The 18,173-nt window shown below is 42.0% G+C and overlaps 1 protein-coding gene across 7 annotated transcripts in view; it reads right to left on the minus strand.

Moving 5' to 3' along the window:
* UNKL (unk like zinc finger) overlaps window positions 1-18,173 on the minus strand; it is a 163,167-nt gene that overhangs the window by 76,337 nt on the left and 68,657 nt on the right. For 5 of the 7 annotated variants that reach the window (XM_073361545.1, XM_073361548.1, XM_073361547.1 and 2 more), the window contains one exon: window positions 15,130-15,284. The exons of the other annotated variants lie outside the window; for them this stretch is intronic. In XM_073361545.1, the coding sequence (XP_073217646.1) occupies window positions 15,130-15,284 (155 nt within the window). The remainder of the gene's footprint in view (window positions 1-15,129; window positions 15,285-18,173) is intronic. 7 annotated transcript variants of the gene reach the window in all.

Below are 18,173 nucleotides of genomic sequence, written 5' to 3' on the forward strand. Positions count from 1 at the left end.
TGCCCTGTTCCCCCACCCACATATGACCCTGCAGAGAATCTCCACAGGGTCTAGGAATCCATGCACAGAGTAAGAATAGGAGGTAAGGATGACCACACCTCAGCCTTGTCATTAACCTGCTCAAAAGCTAATGTAGCTTTGCGTCTGCAATAATTTTTTTGCTGCCCCTCTGCCCCTTCCCAGCTGTGAGTCCACCTTTTCACTGAAATTTTAGAGCACACACCAGCAAAGGAAGCTCTGGCAACTCAGCTCCATATCGCTAATGCCCATGTACCTAAGGGGGAACTAGGAAGCCACAGAGCTACAAGAGGAGTCTGCATAAATGGATCTGGCCTTCTGTAATCCCCTGCAAACCAAGTATTTTGAGGGAAAACCTCATTAGTCCCAATGTGTTTGTTTGTTTAACTTCTTTGTAAAGCACCATGTGAACATATGGTGCTATATAAATTCTGAACAACCACAACCACCACCATCAATCACCACAGGCAAAATCATGAAATCCTTATTCAAGATTTATTCAGGCAAAACTCCTATTGAAATCAATAAGTAACGATGTCATGATCTGGCTATGATGTTAATGTTACAGCATCCAATCATTATTCCTTCAGATGCCACTTCTTGTAACCCCAAAAAGTTTCTTTTCTAAGGCTGCCCTTGTACAAAGACAGTATTGTTTACATTTGTTATATCCTTGAGCTTTAACATGTTAACATTTTTGTATAACAGTAAGTGAGAAATTGGAAAAATTAAGGATGACTGTCTCAGGAAAAGAAGTGGGCTGTTCTCAAGTAGTTCTGTAGTTTATAAATGTGTGGTACAGTATTCAGTCCAACCTTAAAAGACTGTAAAAACAACTGAGGGTAACTTGATTATAATTAAGGCTCTGTGTTTGTCACGAAGATCACAGAAGTCATGGATTTTGTGACTTTCTGTGATTTTTACAGAGGCCCGTGGGGCTGGCCCAGGAGCCTCCTGAGCAGCTCGGGCAGCCCCTGGGCCAGTCACACCCTCTGCTGCTGGGCCAGTCTTGGGTCCCCCCCATGGCAAGAGTTTGGGTGAGGGGGGCTCAGGGCTGGGGATTGGGGTGCAGGGCGGTGCTTACCTGGGGGGGCTCCCCGGAAGGGTGACAGGAACTTCCCTCCCTCAGCTCCTAGCTCCAACTGCTGCCTCCGCAGTTACCAGCCAATGGGAGCTGCAGAACCAGGGCTTGGGGCAGAGTGGAGACAGCACATAGAGCTAGGAGCTGGAGGTTGCTGCTTGCCAGGAGCCGGGGTGCGCCCCCCGTCTGAGCACCCGAGGCGCACCCACGAGCCGCCTCCCCCCCCCCCAAGTTTTAGTCGGGGGCATATAGTAAAAAGTCATGGAAAGGTCACAAGCTGTGAATTTTTGTTTACTGCCTGTGTCCTGTCCATGACTTTTACTAAAAATACCTGTGACTAAAACAGCCTTAATTATAATCTCAAAAGTACCTATATACAGGGGGGAAAATTCTGATAGAGGGCTGTTTTATCAAGCAGACAAAGGTATAACAAGAGACAATGGCTGGAAGCTGAAGCTAGACAAATTCAGGTTGCCAATAAAGCACCCATTTTGGGCTGACAGTGCACCGGCACTGGGGCTCCCCTACTACAAGCTGAATTCACCTAAGAGCTGAAATCACTGAGCGTTGTGTTAAGTAGTGGGGGAGCCTGAAGATCTATTGTGGAGCAGTTTGCGGGACAGCTGGAGTGCCTTGTGGACCGGCTGGTGAAGCAGTTCGACGCGGAGCAGTTTGTGGATGGCAGGAGCTGCTTGTGGGCCATGGAGCTGAGTGAAGGAGTTCGTGGGGCAGCTGGCAGAGCGGAGAGCAGCTGAGTGAAGGAGTTCGTGGGGCGGCTGGCAGAGCGGAGAGCAGCTGAGCGAAGGAGTTCGTGGGGTGGCTGGCAGAGCAGAGAGCAGCTGAGTGAAGGAGTTCGTGGGGCGGCTGGCGGAGCGAAGCTAAGCTATGGAGCTATGGGGCGGTCAGCTTCAGATCATGTAAGGTGCCTCTTACCCCCGTCCCATTTGCACCCAGGTTGGGAGGTAAAGCTCCGCAGATAAACTTTCAAACTCTGGGGCTGCCCTGACCAGGGACAGAGACTTTTGGGGCATTGGACTTTTGGGACTTTGGGTGATTTGGGGTTGCTGGACTCAAGAACCAAAGGGAAAGGGCATGCCCCAATTTGCTTGGGGTGGGTTTTTTTTTTGCTCATGGGTTGTGTTATGAATCCTGTTGGTGGTGTTTCCCCAACATAATGCCACATTGTTTCTCTCTGTTATTAAAAGACTTTTGCTACACTCAGACTATGTGCTTGCGAGAGGGGAAGTATTGCCTCTTGGAGGCGCCCAGCGGGGGTGGTATATATTTGTCCCAGGTCACTGGGTGGGGGCTCGAGCCGGTTTGCATTGTGTTATTGGAATGGATCCCCTAGATATTGAACCTGGCCCTTGTTGCTGCCAACTCTGACGGGCAGAAGAGTTACACTTGTAAACTGAGCAAAATAGATATGAAGCATAACTGAGATAAGCACAGAACACTGAGAGGCTTTTTTCTTTAACAAAAAGTCACTTTTCTGAGGAGAACTTCATTTTAAATCACTAAGTAAAGTGGTGTGCTGCCCATGGCCAACGGATCTGAAAAATGTGCAAAACTTTGTAATTGCAAAATCAAAATTCCTTCAAATAGGATCAAAGCACACAACTGTCATTCCACCATACACAAAGTGTGAAGATTTAAACCAAAATATTTTAACCGTATGTATTTGTGCACCAAAAAGCATACAATTAAAGTTCTCGATGTCTAGAAGACATCTTGTCATATTCTAATAACTCGTAAAACAAAGTAATACATTTTCTTCAAACTTTCCATATAAAATAATCCACAACCAAAATAAGTTTCACCCCAAAATAGATGTTTTTAGACAGTTTCAAATGACTGAAAATAGGAGTTTAGAACAGAACTACCACCTCCAGGACAGTTGCTGTACTGTTAGTGTGATACTATAATGTTCTTAGAATGAATTAGTATTTGAACTGTCTTGCATAATCAGTTACCTGAATGAAATCATGTTTTTTTTCCTGCAGGACTTCATACAACTCCACTCCTATCCCTGCTCTCCTCGCCTCTTGTTCTCCCTCTTGCACCTGACATTTAACTTGGTTCATCTCACTTCTGAATTATCTTTATTTCTTTCTCCCAAACATAACACTAAATCCTATTTTAAAATACCCCTTGGACCTACAACAGCCTCTCTCTGATTACATGCTCTCCTCCAAAGTCACTCATTTTGTTTAGCTATTCTTCACCCACCACTGTTGTCGCACTACTTGCTTAATACTATACTATGTGCTCTCATACCTAGCCACAGTTACATAAATAGTATATAAGGATAAAATATTTTTAAAGGATGAGTAAAATCAAGAACAAAAACCTAAATCTGCTTATTACCAAACAACACTACTATGGGCAGCATTTTCTTCCATTTGTTTTCTAGTCTCCTGTCTTCCTTCCCACCATGCATGCAGAAGTAGCTCTGTGTTATCTAACTGATATGACTGCAGCAGAAAGTCAGGAAACTTCTACCCACCTCAACAATGATAGAATAAAACCAGAAATGCAACAGATTTCTCTGTTTCTCCACCCTATCCCTGTGTTAGACTTGCTGGAGCCTGGAGCTGAAGCCAAAGTCTGAGCCCCATCGCCCAGGGCTGAAGCTGAAGCCCAAAGTCTTCAGTCCTGGGTGGCAGGGCTCAGGCTTTGGCTTCACCCATGGGCAGCGGGGTTCTGGTTACAGCCACCACCATCTCCCGCCCAGGGCTGCAGCCCTCAAGCTTCGGCTTTGGCCCCCCTTCTGGGCAGCGGGGCTCAGGCTTTGGCTTTGCCCCCGGGCAACAGGTATCAGGCTTCAGCCCTGCTGCCATCTTCAATCCCCCTTCCCATAGTCATGTAGTAATTTTTGTTGTCAGAAGGGGGTCATGGTGCAATGAAGTTTGAGAAACCCTGAACTAGACTAAGTCCAGTAAGTGACTGAGATTAAAACTTGATTAAAACTTGGCAATTTTGACTTAGAACTGTATTAAATATTTAATCAGTCTGAACATGTTCTTCTAGTTTTAGAATAAAAATTTTGTCAATAGTGTTACTGGCGCTCTGTCTTACAAGCCATTTTCTCAAGCTAGGTTGGCTCATGAACATACCAGCCTAATTTCTTCCTTGAAGAAATTTTACCTAAGGAAGTTTTAATTTTATGGCTCTATTTTAAATACATCTCATATGTTGCAGAATAGAATATAAATATTTGCCTAATTTGTTTTCAATTTAAAATGGTACTTTACATCTCATATCATTCCAAAGCACTTCACAGTTAATGGCCTAGACTGTGACTTGCACTATATACATTCATAGATTTTAAGGCCAGAATGGACCTTTGGGGTCATCTAGGCTGACCTCCTACATAATACATGCCACAGAACTCCTCTGAATTAATTTGTGCTTCAAGTCCAATAGCTATGATTAAACTAGAGCATATCTTCTAGAAAAAAACACCCAATCTTGATTTAAAAAAATTCCAGTGATAAAGATTCTACCACACCCTTGTTAAATTCTTCCAATAATTAATTACCCTCTTCGTTAAAAATGTATGCCTTATTTCTAGCCTGAATTTGTCTAGCTTTAACTCTCAATCACTGGATCTTGTCATATCTTTGTCTGGAAGTCTGAAAGGCCCATTATCAAATTTCTGTTCCCCATGTACATACTTACAGACTGATCAAAATACCCCATAATCTTTTATTTGATAAATGAAATAGATTGAGCTCTTGGAGTCTTTCACTGTAAGTTATGTTTTTCAAAAAACATTAATAATTCTCATGACTCTTTTCTGAACCGTCTCCAATTTATCAACATCCTTCTTGAACTGTGGACACCAGAACAGGACACAGTATTCCAGCAGCAGAATGTACACAGGCACAAAAACTGCACCTGCAAAGGTTTTCCAGACAAGTGTCTAGGCATGTAGGAATAAGCATGAATTGTGTGTTGGCTTATCTTCTTCCCTATCCTTCCTCACAACAGAGCAGGAGAGTGATGAGTAAGTGGAAATGGTGGATCTGCAGCTAACCCCACCTCCATTCACCAGGCCTGCCGAAGGGGGCAATTGCCAAGAGGCCTGGGTGATTTACAAGGGCCAGGGATGGGTTGCAGGGCTCCCAGGAGCATGTGATCGCTCCGAGCCCCGTGCTTTGGGGGGCCCAGTGGGCCGGCACGAATGGCCAGCGTGGTTGGTCCCAGAAATGACGGATTCATCATTTCCACCCCAGGCCCTACACCCCCCAGGAATGGCCTTGGCGCCCGGAATTGCTGTCGGTGGACCTGCCATTCACAAACTCACGAGATAGGGCAGTTGAGCCAGTATGAGGGTGTCATATACCAACAAATAATTATTAATTCCTTATCCCTACCCCCTGGCCTCAAAGCAAGGAGAAACCAGGACAAATATTGTGACTTAGTGGTGTTTCACTGAGTCACAATGCCTCCTGAGACTAACTCTTGGGGTGGTACAGTTTGCATACGACATCTTCCTCAGGACTGCTCCTAAAGTCACAATCCACACCTATACACACACAAAAAATCACTTCATCATTGGCATAAAGCAACTTCTGGGTGGGTCCACAGCAGTTAGGTGGATGCCTACCGAACAGTACTTCCAGAAGGGGTGGGAGTTAGAGCAAAGGAAGGAATTTTGGCTAAATCTGGCATCGATCTCTACTCTTATGAGAAATGCCATTGGATTTGTAATACTTATTACACAAAACCTTAATTCATAAATTGTGGTTCAAAAGAACCAAATACAATAAATTAAATGTAACTAAATTTGTTATCCATGTGGTGGCAGTGATCTCTATTTGATAAACTACATTGATAATGCATCGCTGGCTGCCTCAGATGAACTCTGCTCACTTTGTCGTGACTTAACATTTCAAATTTCTGAGCAGCTTCAAACAAATGCCTTTAACTCAGAAACAAAGTTACCTTTCAACTTCCTTTCCTCCAAAAAAAAAAAAAAAAAAAAAAAGCAAAAAGCAAAATTAAATTAGCTCAAGGCCTAGGGCAATAATTCACGCCTGGACTAGTAACACCTTTAAGGGCAGGTGACCCTGACCCTAAGAGTTAGAAACAGGTACTTTATACCACTGCAGAGGAACTGAATCTTTATTATTGATGGTGTAATGAACTTGCCTCTAGCACTGATAGATTATGGTGCATCTTAAAACCACACGCAGAAAAAGAATTTTAGCAACATCTAAAATTATTTATTCATTCAAATCTCTCTTTCATCATCTTTACATCATATTAAGGGAGCCTGGATTTACAGATGGGATACAAACATTATTTACCAATATAAAAGATGGAAGACTAAGGCCTTGTTTACAGAAACATTAGTTTGAGGCAAGCTGGGGTTTGAATTTACCCTGCACTAGCCTGCCACGGACTAATTGTTCATGTGTACCCTGCTGACGTGCATTAACAGTTCATTTATGAACTCTAACCTAGTCTCATTTGGTCCAATAAAAGATATTAACTAACCCATCTTGTGTCTGTAATATACTGGGAACGACATGCCTATAAACAACGTTGCACAGTATATGAAGACAGCTAAATTTATACCTTTAAAAATATCTGGGAATTTTTCAGTATTTGTTTTGGTGGTGAACTTTAAAAGAAAACAATATAAGTAATAAAAAACTGATTTTAAACTCATGTATTAAAATTTTCATGTGTACTATGAGTTAGTTGATGTCCAATATTCTTTTCAGGATTCTTTGTTCGGAAAGGCTCTACTTCACTGAGATTATCATATTCAGACAATATCACTTTATAGGTAAATTTGGAGAAGCCACATATTACACGGACTGGATCTGGCAGCAATACCAGGATTTGGAGGGCAAATTGGCTGAGATCAGTGAGATTTTCATGATGTGATCTACAATAATCACCTTTGCATAATCCATTGTTAGATCTTACATATTTGACAAATTTTGCTCTGAGGATTTCTTCTTCCTGTGATGTAACAGAACAGGCCAATCACATTTTCTGGTAATGCTGAAATGGTTGGCTTTCAGGCAGAGTCAAGCACGTGGCACTGTTTTCCAGAATGAATCTTCAACCTCAAGAAACTTTGGATTCGTGGACTTTTGTTTTGTAATTTTGTATTTTTATTTTGTACACTCATCATGCCTTCTTTATATCTTGTTTAAATTAAGGGAGAAGAGAGGCAAAAATGTGATTTTTCAAACAGTGCTGATATCTACCTGGATTTTAATATCTATTTTTAAAATGCCACAAAAATTGGGAATATTTCAGTAAAACTGATTTTACTGAATTATTTAACCTGTTTATGCTTTAACTATTTTTTATTTTCTTAGTCACTAAATTATATTGCCTAAAATCTACCAATAATTATTGCTGCTCTGTATTAATTAAAGACTCTGTGTACCATCTATAGTGAATCAAGCTGACTTGTATATTAATTGCTTGTTATTCCTCTTAATTTTATCTAATTGTTTATCCTTAGATTATGAGCTCCTCAGACCAAGGATCCTCTTAAGTGGCTGGAAAGTGTCTTGCACGTAGTGGGCACTACTGCAAACAAATACAAATTTTAAAAATGGAACCTTTAATTTTCATAAATGCTTAATAATAAAAAAGTTGCAAAACAAAACCTATTCTAACCCTGTGTTCAATCATCACTTTCTGAGGAAGTTTCCTTTGGGGCTAAAACTTTTCATGCTCAAAAGGTGGAAAACTGTATGAAAGTCAATCTGTTTTTGAGTTATCTGAGCCAGAATAAAAATACAGTCCTGCCCCCCGTTATCTTGATATATTACTTGAGTTAAAATAACTAAAGTAGCTAATTTTTTTAAAGTTCAAACTTGGCCTGAGGCTTCTTCTTAGAGCAGCAGTTCTTTGCTAAATTTAAACATGTTTCAAGTTTTAAACTGGACATACAGTGTCACTCTGACAACCGGCCAACAGTTCCTCAGTACTATAAAAAAATTAGGTAGAACAGAGTTTCTGCCTATTACATATGGTTGCCGGAACTTAGACATTACTTGCCAATGTCATTGCCCTAGTGAGAAGTCAAGAGTGCTCCTCCACAACTGATTCACAGCTGGAAAGACAAATTGGACAGGAAAGACCAAAGACAACGCTCTCCATGACCAAGAGCTCCAAATTAGAGCTAAAAACCAGATCTGAACACCTCCACCATTCTCAGGTTCAGTCCTTCACAACACAGCTCATTTATATGGTTGTTTGGGGCACATCACCTTTAAGGCTACATAAACTTGAGCTAAAACTGCCCGAAGTTATTCATATTTGAAAACTGCTTGCTCAATCAAGTTTCCCTTGCTCTGGGGTTCACAATCCACAGTGAACTTCAGCCTCCAGACTGTTGCATCTGGGATGGGGATTGGAAGAATGACAGAACCTATAGGGGTACTGTGCTCCTGCCATATTTAATGTAAAGGGAAAAGTTCAGGACAAAAACCACCAAGATCTGCTGCCTTTTTTCTATGTTTTCATCTGTAACCCCAACAATTCTTAAAATCCTCCCTGGTGTGGTGGCAGGACAGCATTCTGAGGTGCAGAGCCCAAGCATATGGGAAATTTTTCAAGACATGGCTGAGGAACGGGTCCCCAGACTGTGCCCTAGGACAGGTGACTGTGTCTCCAAGAAGCATGCACCAGTGTGATGCTTTTGTTTTTCTGCTCTCTTATCTATATTTCTCTTTATTAAAAAAAAAAAATCTAGGAAGTGAAAAAAAAAACTGTGTGAAATGCAACGAGGGTGAAAATTTAAACATCAGAGTTAAAAAAATCTAAGTACAGTAGTTCTCATAGCAACCTTAACTCATCCACATTGCACAAATACAGTATATTTGATTACTCGTTGGACCAGTGGTGTCAAACTCAGAGGAGAGGGCTGAATTTTGTTTAATTTTAGTCTGTTGGCCAGAGTACAGTCGTGATTATACTCCCCAGAGTGCAGAATGCTGATGTCAGTAGAATGCTTGCACAGAAGAAAAAGGGGAGAATATGCCCCGCATGTTGTAATAAAATGTTTAGTTATGATTTGTTCAGCGCCTTATTGTTGTATTCATCTCTAATTCAGAAAACATGTTCCATGGCCCTTTTCTTCTTCAAAGCAATTTACAAATGCTAATTAATCCTCAAAAAACCCTTCATGATAGGTCAGTTTTACTCAAATTTTATACATAGGGAAACAAAGACAAAAAGATTGAATTACTTGTCCACGGCCAGAGAGGGAAACGGTTCCCGGATTAGAAAACAAGGGCTATTCCTGGCTCCCATCCCCCACGCCTGAGGCCTCATTACCAACAGTGAACAGTGGAATGGGAAAAATGGCATTAAAGAATTAAGAAGAGCCTAAAACATGCTCCACTAGCAAGATTCAGATTTAGCACACTTGATGTAAAAAGAGAAGTATGTTGCTTCTTTCTCATCCTTGTACATGGTTTCTTATACCTATGTGATGCAAATGCATTGCTCTTTCTGGTGTGTATATACACATATATACACACACATTACATACATATATACACACACATATATATCACAGCCTCTGTGCATACTGGTGTCATCTTTCCTCCCCTTTTACTTTTTTTTTTTTTTTTTTTTTTTTTTAATAAGTCCCAGTTTCTTACAGGCCAGAGATTTTTCCTGGGACCACTGTTTTTCATATATTCCTAATTTCCGATACACTTTCTACCCAACCAGATTATCTCCATGGTTGCAAAGCTAACCAAAAGCAATCAATCTTGAAAAGCATTTGAAGGTGTCGAGTATGGCTGCATGATGCAATGAGTCAGTGAGGTTATTCTAAGTCTTGAGGCTGTGTAAGAAAAGGCACTGAATCACTCATGGGAGGAGACCACCAAGGATATGTCATGCTGTGCAAAGCTGACAGAATGTAAGGCATGAACAGGGAAGTTGGGAGATAGAAGAGACATGCAGAGCCTTGAGACAGAGAACTGAGAGCCAGTGCAAGTTAGGTATTTGGGTATGTGTTAATAAGAGAAAGAGGTGGTCAGAGTATTGGACAAGAAAGATGCTTTTAATGGTACCTTGATGGAAGGATATGTGGGACCAAATATGAGAGTAAGGGAAGACCCCAAGGAGCTACAATAATCAAGGCAACAGATGACTAGGGCATGAATTGACATTTTAGCAATATGTATAGAGCATAATGTAAAGATTATGTTTGAGATGCAGAGGAAGAATCTGTAGGCTTTAAAACTGAATGTCTGGGGAGTAGGAGAGAGAGAAGTTGAATAATGACACTAAAGTTACAAACCTGGGTAACTGGGAGGATAGTGAAATTATGAACAGTAATAGAAAAGGGAGGAAGAAACAAGTGTTTGAGAGGAACACTCCATTTGTGCCATAGTTAATTTGAGTTTGGGGCAGGACATCCAGAATTGATGAGACAGTTAGGGATGCATAAATAAACTGAGGGTGGAGGAGATCAGAGTGATTTTGAAGTCATCTGCACAGACATAGTAATTAAAACCATGAGTTGATGTCAGGAGGAACAGTGTAGAGGTAGGGACCAAGAATAGAGCCCTGGAAAAAGGGTTTGAAAGAGGATGAGCCATCATGCGAGACAATGAAGGAACAGAGAGAGTTAGAGGAAACTGAAGTAGACAGTACGCTCAAGGAACTTGGAGGTGAAGAGCAGGAAATTAATGGACCACAAAAATGGGATGGCAGAAGAGGTTAAGAAAGATGTGTCTGCATTAGTGAAAGGGTGAAGGAAGAGAAGGTGAAGGTTGGAAAGAAAGGGGAGAAGAGGAACACTGCCTCTGATATATCAATGTTCTCCTTGGGGAAAAAAAACCCAGCAAGATCTAGGTTGAAAGAGGAGGGGGTAGCTGCAGAAGAGGCTTCAGGAGAGAGTCAAGGGTAGAGAATAGGCAGCAGGAGTCGTAGGCATAAGTGTCAAATATGTAGACAGAACTGGTGGAAAAAAGAATGAACTTTAGTTGAAAGCATCTGCAAAACCCTTAGACTTTCTTTTAACGCACTCAGGGTTTGTCTACAAGGGGATAAAAACCTGCAGCTGGCCCAGGCCAGCTGACTCAGGCTCACAGGGCTCAGACCCTGGGGCTGAAAAAATTTGCTGTGTAGACATTTCGGCTCGGACTGGAGCCCAAGCTCTGGGACTGTGAGAGAGTGAAGGGTCCCCGGGCTTGGACTCCAGCCTGAGGGTCTCCACAGTGATTTTTCAGCCCCAGAGCCAAAGCCCAAGCAAGGGGACCTGGGCCAGCCGCAGGCTTTTATCCCTGTGTAGACACACACTTAGCAGCACAGAAGCAGGAATGGAAGAAATTGATGTGACAAGATAGTCAAATATGGGGATGGTGGAACAACACAAATGATGTGACAGTGAAGAAAAGGGTTGAGTGTAGAGAAGAGGATGGCACCAAGGGAAGAAATGACAAAAAATGATGAAATGAAGGATCATGTTGAAAGCTGAAGAGGAATCTGAGTTGTTCATGGACTAGAGGTTATGTAAGGCTTGTGTGATGCAGTCAGAGGAGAGTAATTAATTATGTTAAAATGGAAAAGAGTGGTTAGAAAGCAGGTATGCAGAAATTAAGAGTTTAGGGGAAAAGCCGTGCTTGATGAAGATTAAGTTAAGAAAGTGACAAAGGTGGGTAACATAAGCTGGTTCAAAGCTGACGTCAGAAAATGGAGGTAAAGGACCCAATATGAGTTTAAGGGAAGACCTCGAGGTGGCTACAATAATCAGTTGAGAGTTAGAATAATCAGCAGGGGACAATGTGGAAGTTAAACTTCCCAGAAAAGGGGGTGAGGACTGAAATGAGAGAAAGGAAGAGAGTCACCCACTGAAATGGGGAGGAAGGATAAGGCCATGGAATAACAGAAGACAGCCAAACGGACAAAAAGGGGAGCAAAGACTCAGATGCATGAGTAAGGATGTACCATGGGTAAGTGAGGGAGGAATCCATGTAAAGTGATTATATGGCCTCCTCCATCACCATAGCATGCCCACAATCTTTAATGCATTTATCCTCACAACATATCTATACAAGTAGGAAATACTTTTACCCTCATTTACAGATGTGGAACTGAGGCAAAGAGAGGCTAAGTGACTTGCCCAAGGCCACACAAGATGTGTGGGACATAGTAGGGAAATAAACTCAGGCCTCCCAAGTCCAAAGCAAGTGCCCTAATTATTGGACCATCCCTCCTCTCTGGAAGCAGTTTGAAGTAACAAACATCTGAAGGCAGAATGCCTTTGCTGATGATGCCTTTTTGCAGGGTGAAAGAAAGAGAGGAGAAGATGCTATGAAGATAGCACTAGGGGAGAGAAAGAGAGAATTCAGTGGGGCGTAAAGGCAGCAGCAGAAGGAAAACCACCACAAGAATTTTAGGAATAGCAGAAAAGAGGGGAGGAATGATAAGAGGGAACAGCAACTAAGTTGGAGCCAGCAAGAAGGGGCATCAGTGGCTAATCAAGATGACTACAAAGAAGAAATGGGTGACAGCAGGCTGCAGTTGAGAGAGATATTGCCAGAGGCAAGAAGGAAAAGGTGTAGTTGGGATAGGGAGAAGCAGGGAGGGAGGAGTTGCCCAGTAAATATCTAAATTACAATAGACTGGGATTAGATTAAGATGGTGGAAGAGAGAAGTGTAAAAGAGAAAACACAACAGAGCTCAAGAAGTGGGAAGAGGAAAAGAAGAGACCAGGGTGCAGGGGAAGAGCAGATAAGAAGGCAGGAGTTTAAGTCTCAGAAGGTGGATCCTGGAAGCATGGAGGAGATAACAGCAGCTAAGTAATTAATCAAGGCAATGGCAAAGGTAAGAAACTGTGGCAATTAATAATTAATCTAGATTAACTGCAGCAAATGATTGAGTATAAGAACATGGGAGGGTGGAGAGAACTGATGAAACTTAGTCCTTGAACAGCAGGAGAGTTCCTGTGGACAAGATAGCCATTAGACTCTCCCTGGTACTCTTACACAGTCACCTGGAAGTGGGAGCAGATTGAAGAGTTTCTGAGGGAGGAGGTGCCTCTTATAGGTCACTGCTGAAAGCCTCAGGAGCAAACAGAATTGAGCCAAGGAGTCCAATGGAACTCAAGTTCCTGTGCAGAAAAAGGAGTGGTTCCTACTGTGGAACAGGTATGCCCCTGACAGTCCCCTGAAGTGCTTTTTGGAGGGAGCTGTAGGAGTAGATTTCATACTGGAGAGCTAAGGCACAGTGTAGACAGCTACACAGATATATCTTTATGGTTGGCCAAAGGCAACCGTGTGAAGCTGCAGAACCTGCATCAATAAAGACCTCTGGATTTTTAAACACATTTATTAGCCATTTCCTTTTAACCTTATTTTAAAACATGTAACCTATATTTGATTTCTGCTTTAATCTTCCAAACAAAAAGCTACTAGTGTTGGAAACCTGTTAGTGAAAGTTCTACCAATAAATACACATATACTCATGAGCTACAGAAGGGTCTTTGTTGCTCATGAAACATGAAAAATCAAGTAAATGAAGAGGTAGGAAGGGCTAGACCAGGGGTTCTGATCTTCAGAGCTGTAGTAGGAAGACAGCCTGAGACATAAGCCTTTGTATCAGACTCCTGAACTAAAGTAGTGGTCAAAACTTTGCTGATATGAAGCAGTCAGGTTGTGAGCAAGAGGCAGGCCCTGCTCACAGAATTTGGCAAGCACAGGGCTGATATTGCAAAAACACATTCCTAAGAGGTGTTGGGCACTGAGCACTCACGCAAGCATATTCCAGAAGGGTGGTATCAAAACACCTCAATACCAGCACATTCCCCAAAGATAACAGGAACACACTGACACATCCTAAAGATAAGGTCAGGATGACAGCATGATGGATAGAGATGTTATGATTGAACCTACAGGTGCAAGGGTAGCACCCAAATACGTCAGAAGGTGGCATCCTGATACGTCGGGGCAATATGTTACTTATTTGTATTGGTGTATAAAGATGGATCTCAGAGGGAGTGTCTTTGGCCAGCCGAGAGGGAAATGGAAAGTCCTGCCACTGACTGAGCTGTGTTCATTGTTATGGGTATACATGTATCAGTGGTCCAGTAGAGTCTGTGGGATACCAGTACCTTGCTTCGTCGACAATAAACCTAGCTAGGTGCCTTCATACCTTAAAGAATAGTGTAGTCATTTGACGGTTCGCTCGAGGTCTGCTGCACCAGCTATCTGAGCAGAGCTGGGACAGCACACAGGGAGAACACACAAACATGCAGCTGAACATCTAACCACAATAACTACCTCAAAATAACTGTTGCATACCAACATGATCCATTTCCAAGTATGGCTAAATGGTAGAGAAAAAAGACTCTATAATCAATTCCATCTCCTTTTCCCTTCAACTCAATTTGGCAGAATAGGATAATTTACATCATACTCATTACTCTGATACTGGAGAGCCTCTTAACTACCAAATATACAATGGCTCCAAAAACAGCCTGAAGATAGCTTTAAAGTAAAATGTCAAGTGCATAGTTGTATATTCAAATTCTTATCTGATTTTCCTGTTAACAGAAAACAATAAAAAGGAGAGCTGTAGCAAGACAGGAGCTTGCTTTAATGAAAACTTTCCAAAAGGGAAACCAACCTTATGGTGTCCTGTGTTTACATAACAAATGTTGGGGTTCCCTGATTAAAGGAATTCTATTTAGGTATTTATATGACACTTCTCACTGTAGTACCTGAGTACCTACAGTCACCTCACTGCATCGACAAAGAAAGAAAGAGAGAGAAAAAACAGAGGTAATAAAAAATTAAATCGGGTACTCAGGTAGAGGCCAGGCATTACACTAGGTATTCAGAACCAGTTAAAAACCTTTATTGCCACATGTGAGGGCTGATTTGTATTGACTTTTTAATGTCTAAGTAAGGTGCTTCTTTTTTGTTGTAATATACATATAGTAAAAAGAGATGTTTGATAAATAAAACAAACAATTATATATTGGCACAGTGATCATTAGCAGTAACTTTTTCAGAAGTATTTAAACTTACATTTCCAGACTGCCCATTGTTATTTGTAATGCTGTTTGTGGAGTTAAGACTGCTGCTCCATTCATTTGCAATTCCTATGCTGTCTGCTGAAAACAGATGAGGGCCTGGCTTTGATTGACAACCAGTTTGCAGTATGACTACATTCATGGTGTCCTCTGTTGAAGGAATCCCCAACAAATTACACACAGATTTTGTATTTAGCTGTGTGAATTCAACAATTACATACCCAAAACCAAACACAACAACACCACCTCTGATATGGAAACATTTAACTACACAAATAAAAACTTTGTTTCTGAAAGCATAATAATATAAACAAAGTCAATTTGAAAATGGTGTAATGTAATATTTATATATTTGTGGCCAGTAACAAACTTAGTACCAAATATATGTTTGTAACTCAGAAGGCTTTTCCTCATTAAATGGTCCAACAAAAATCCACAGAAACAAAAAAAGATCTGCATCCCAAGAATATACAGTCTTATTACAGATGTTGCTGTATTTTCAAGAATCTAAGATACTATAGTGTTTAAAAGACAACATTTGTAGGACTCCGGGTTGCTAAGGTAAACACAACACTGTACACTGAATTACTCCTTTTTTCACTCTACCTGGCTGTAGAGTGATCTATAGAATCCCATCAAAAGAAGATGGTTACTCACCTTGTGCAGTAATGATAGTTCTTCGACATGTGTCCCCATATGAGTGCTCCACGCTAGGTGTTCATGCGTCCCTGCACCTTTCATTGGACATCTTTGGTAACAGAGTCCATTTGGCCCGCACATACGCTCTCCCTCCCTTGTGCTCTGTCTCAAGATTAATTAGCGCTGCATGGGAAAACCACCCTCCTGGGCAAACCACCTTCTCTACCATACAGCCCTTATTGAGAACTCCAAAGTAGAGGGGAGGAGGGTGGGTTGTGGAGCACCCATAGGGATACACATCTCGAAGAACCATCGTTATTGCACAAGGTGAGTAACTTCCTCTTCTTCTTCGAGTAGTGTCCCTATGGGTGCTCCACTGTAGGTGACCCTCGAGCAGTATCCTTGATGGGAAAGTGGGACTTTGGAGTCAAGTCTCTTATGGATGATACTGTGGAGCCGAAGATAGCATCAGAAGCAGAGCCTCCAGTAATCGCATAGTGTTCTGCAAATGTATAAGCAGACAGCCAAGTCTCTGCCATCTGCAGATTTCCAAGATAGGAACATTCTTGAGGAAAGCAACAGAGGTGAAAACCAATCTCATGGAATGTGTACAGATCCCAGATGGAGGTAACACACTGTGAGCATGATAGCAACGACTAATACAGACCCATCTGGAGAGTCTCTGGGCTGATATCATTGTGTTTTTTGACCTTTCCACAATGGATAGGAAGTGCTTAGGACATTTCCTAAAGGCCTTTGTCCTGTCCAAATAAAAGGCCAAGACCCTCCTAACATCTAGCATATATAGTACAGCCTCCCTGTTGTCACATTGAGGCTTTGGGTAAAAGGTGGGGAGGTGAACAAGTTGATTTACATGAAAAGATGAGTCCACCTGGGGAATGAACTTTGAATGTGGCCTATGAGTGAACTTGTCTTTAAAGAATGCTGTGAAGAGGGTGCGGGGGGTACCATTAATGCCTCTGTCTCCTCTATTCTCCTTGCTGAAGTAATGGTCACTAAGAGTATGCTGTCTTCATTGACAGGTATGTAACAAGCAAGTTTAAAGGACGGCCTAATTAGGCCCTTTAAAACTAGATTTAGGTCCCACATTGGAGTGGGGTGTCTGGGTTGGCGAAAGAGGTTCACCATGTTCTTGAGGAATCTTTGTAGTTTTTGGGTGTGTGAAAACCAAGTATCCCTCTATCACTTGATGGAAAGCTGTCATGGTCACCAGGTGTAATTTGAGAATACTGAGAGATAGTCCTGTCCTCTCTAGAACTAGTATGTAGTTCAACACTACAGTGAGTATGGAAAATACTGGGGTGATTTGTTTGGAATTACACCAAACCTGAAACTTTGTCCACTTTTGCAGGTAAGTGCATTGGGTAGACCATTTTCTACTGTGTAGTAACACTTCCTGCACCTCTTTAGAGCAGCAGCTCTCTATGTACTGGAACCATGAAGGAGCCACGCCTTAAGATAGAGTTTCCGTAGGTTGGGATGGAGAGTTTGTCCTTTGTTCTGTGAGAGGAGATAAGGAGTGGGTTGAAGAGGGACTGGTGGACATGTCAGAAGCTGAGACAGGTATGGGTACCACATCTGTCTCAGCCAGGTGTGACCAATCAGTATAACATTTGCTTTTTCTCTTTTTATTTTTATCAGGACTTTCAGGAGCAGAGGAAATGGGGAAAGACATATAGGACGCCTTTTTCTGCTAGGAGAAGGAGAACGTCCCCTAATGAGTGTTTTCCGAGACCATCTCTGGAGCAATAGCAGGGGCATTTCCTGTTCAAGTAAATAGCGAACAAGTCTATTGTTGGGGTTCCCCATTGTTAAACTATGCTGCGGAGTACCGTTGAGTTCATTTCCCGCTCGTGGTCATGTGACAACTTGCAACTGACACTGCTGTGGTACGTTGCACTCCCAGTAGGTAGGCGGCAGAAATTAAAACATTGTGCCCAATGTGCCAATTCCCTTGGCATGGAAGTGCTAAAGCTATGGAAGTGCTAAAGCACCCCCTTGATGATTTATGTAGTACATGCACACTATGTTGTCTGTCATGATTTTTGTGAGCGCATTTCTCATGAGTGGAAGAAAAAGAGCACAAGTATTTCTGACTGGAGGTCAAGACCAAGAATGAATCTTCCTGTTCCAGAGATGGAATAATCGCTGCTATTCTGACAGTCTTCAATTTTTGTGCCTGCTCGTATTTGTTCAGTGCTCTGAGATCCACTAGGAGTCTCCAACCTTCTTTTTCTTTTTTTTTTTTGGGGGGGGGGGGAGAGGGGGAGGGGAAGGGGAGAGATCAGGAAATATCATGAATAAAAGCTTTTGCCTCCGAGATGAGCCAGAATAGGTTCTATGGCTCCCAGGCATAGCAGGTGATCTATCTCCTGTCTT

Source organism: Lepidochelys kempii, chromosome 10 (genome assembly GCF_965140265.1).
Source record: "Lepidochelys kempii isolate rLepKem1 chromosome 10, rLepKem1.hap2, whole genome shotgun sequence".
NCBI classification, from domain to species: domain Eukaryota; kingdom Metazoa; phylum Chordata; order Testudines; family Cheloniidae; genus Lepidochelys; species Lepidochelys kempii.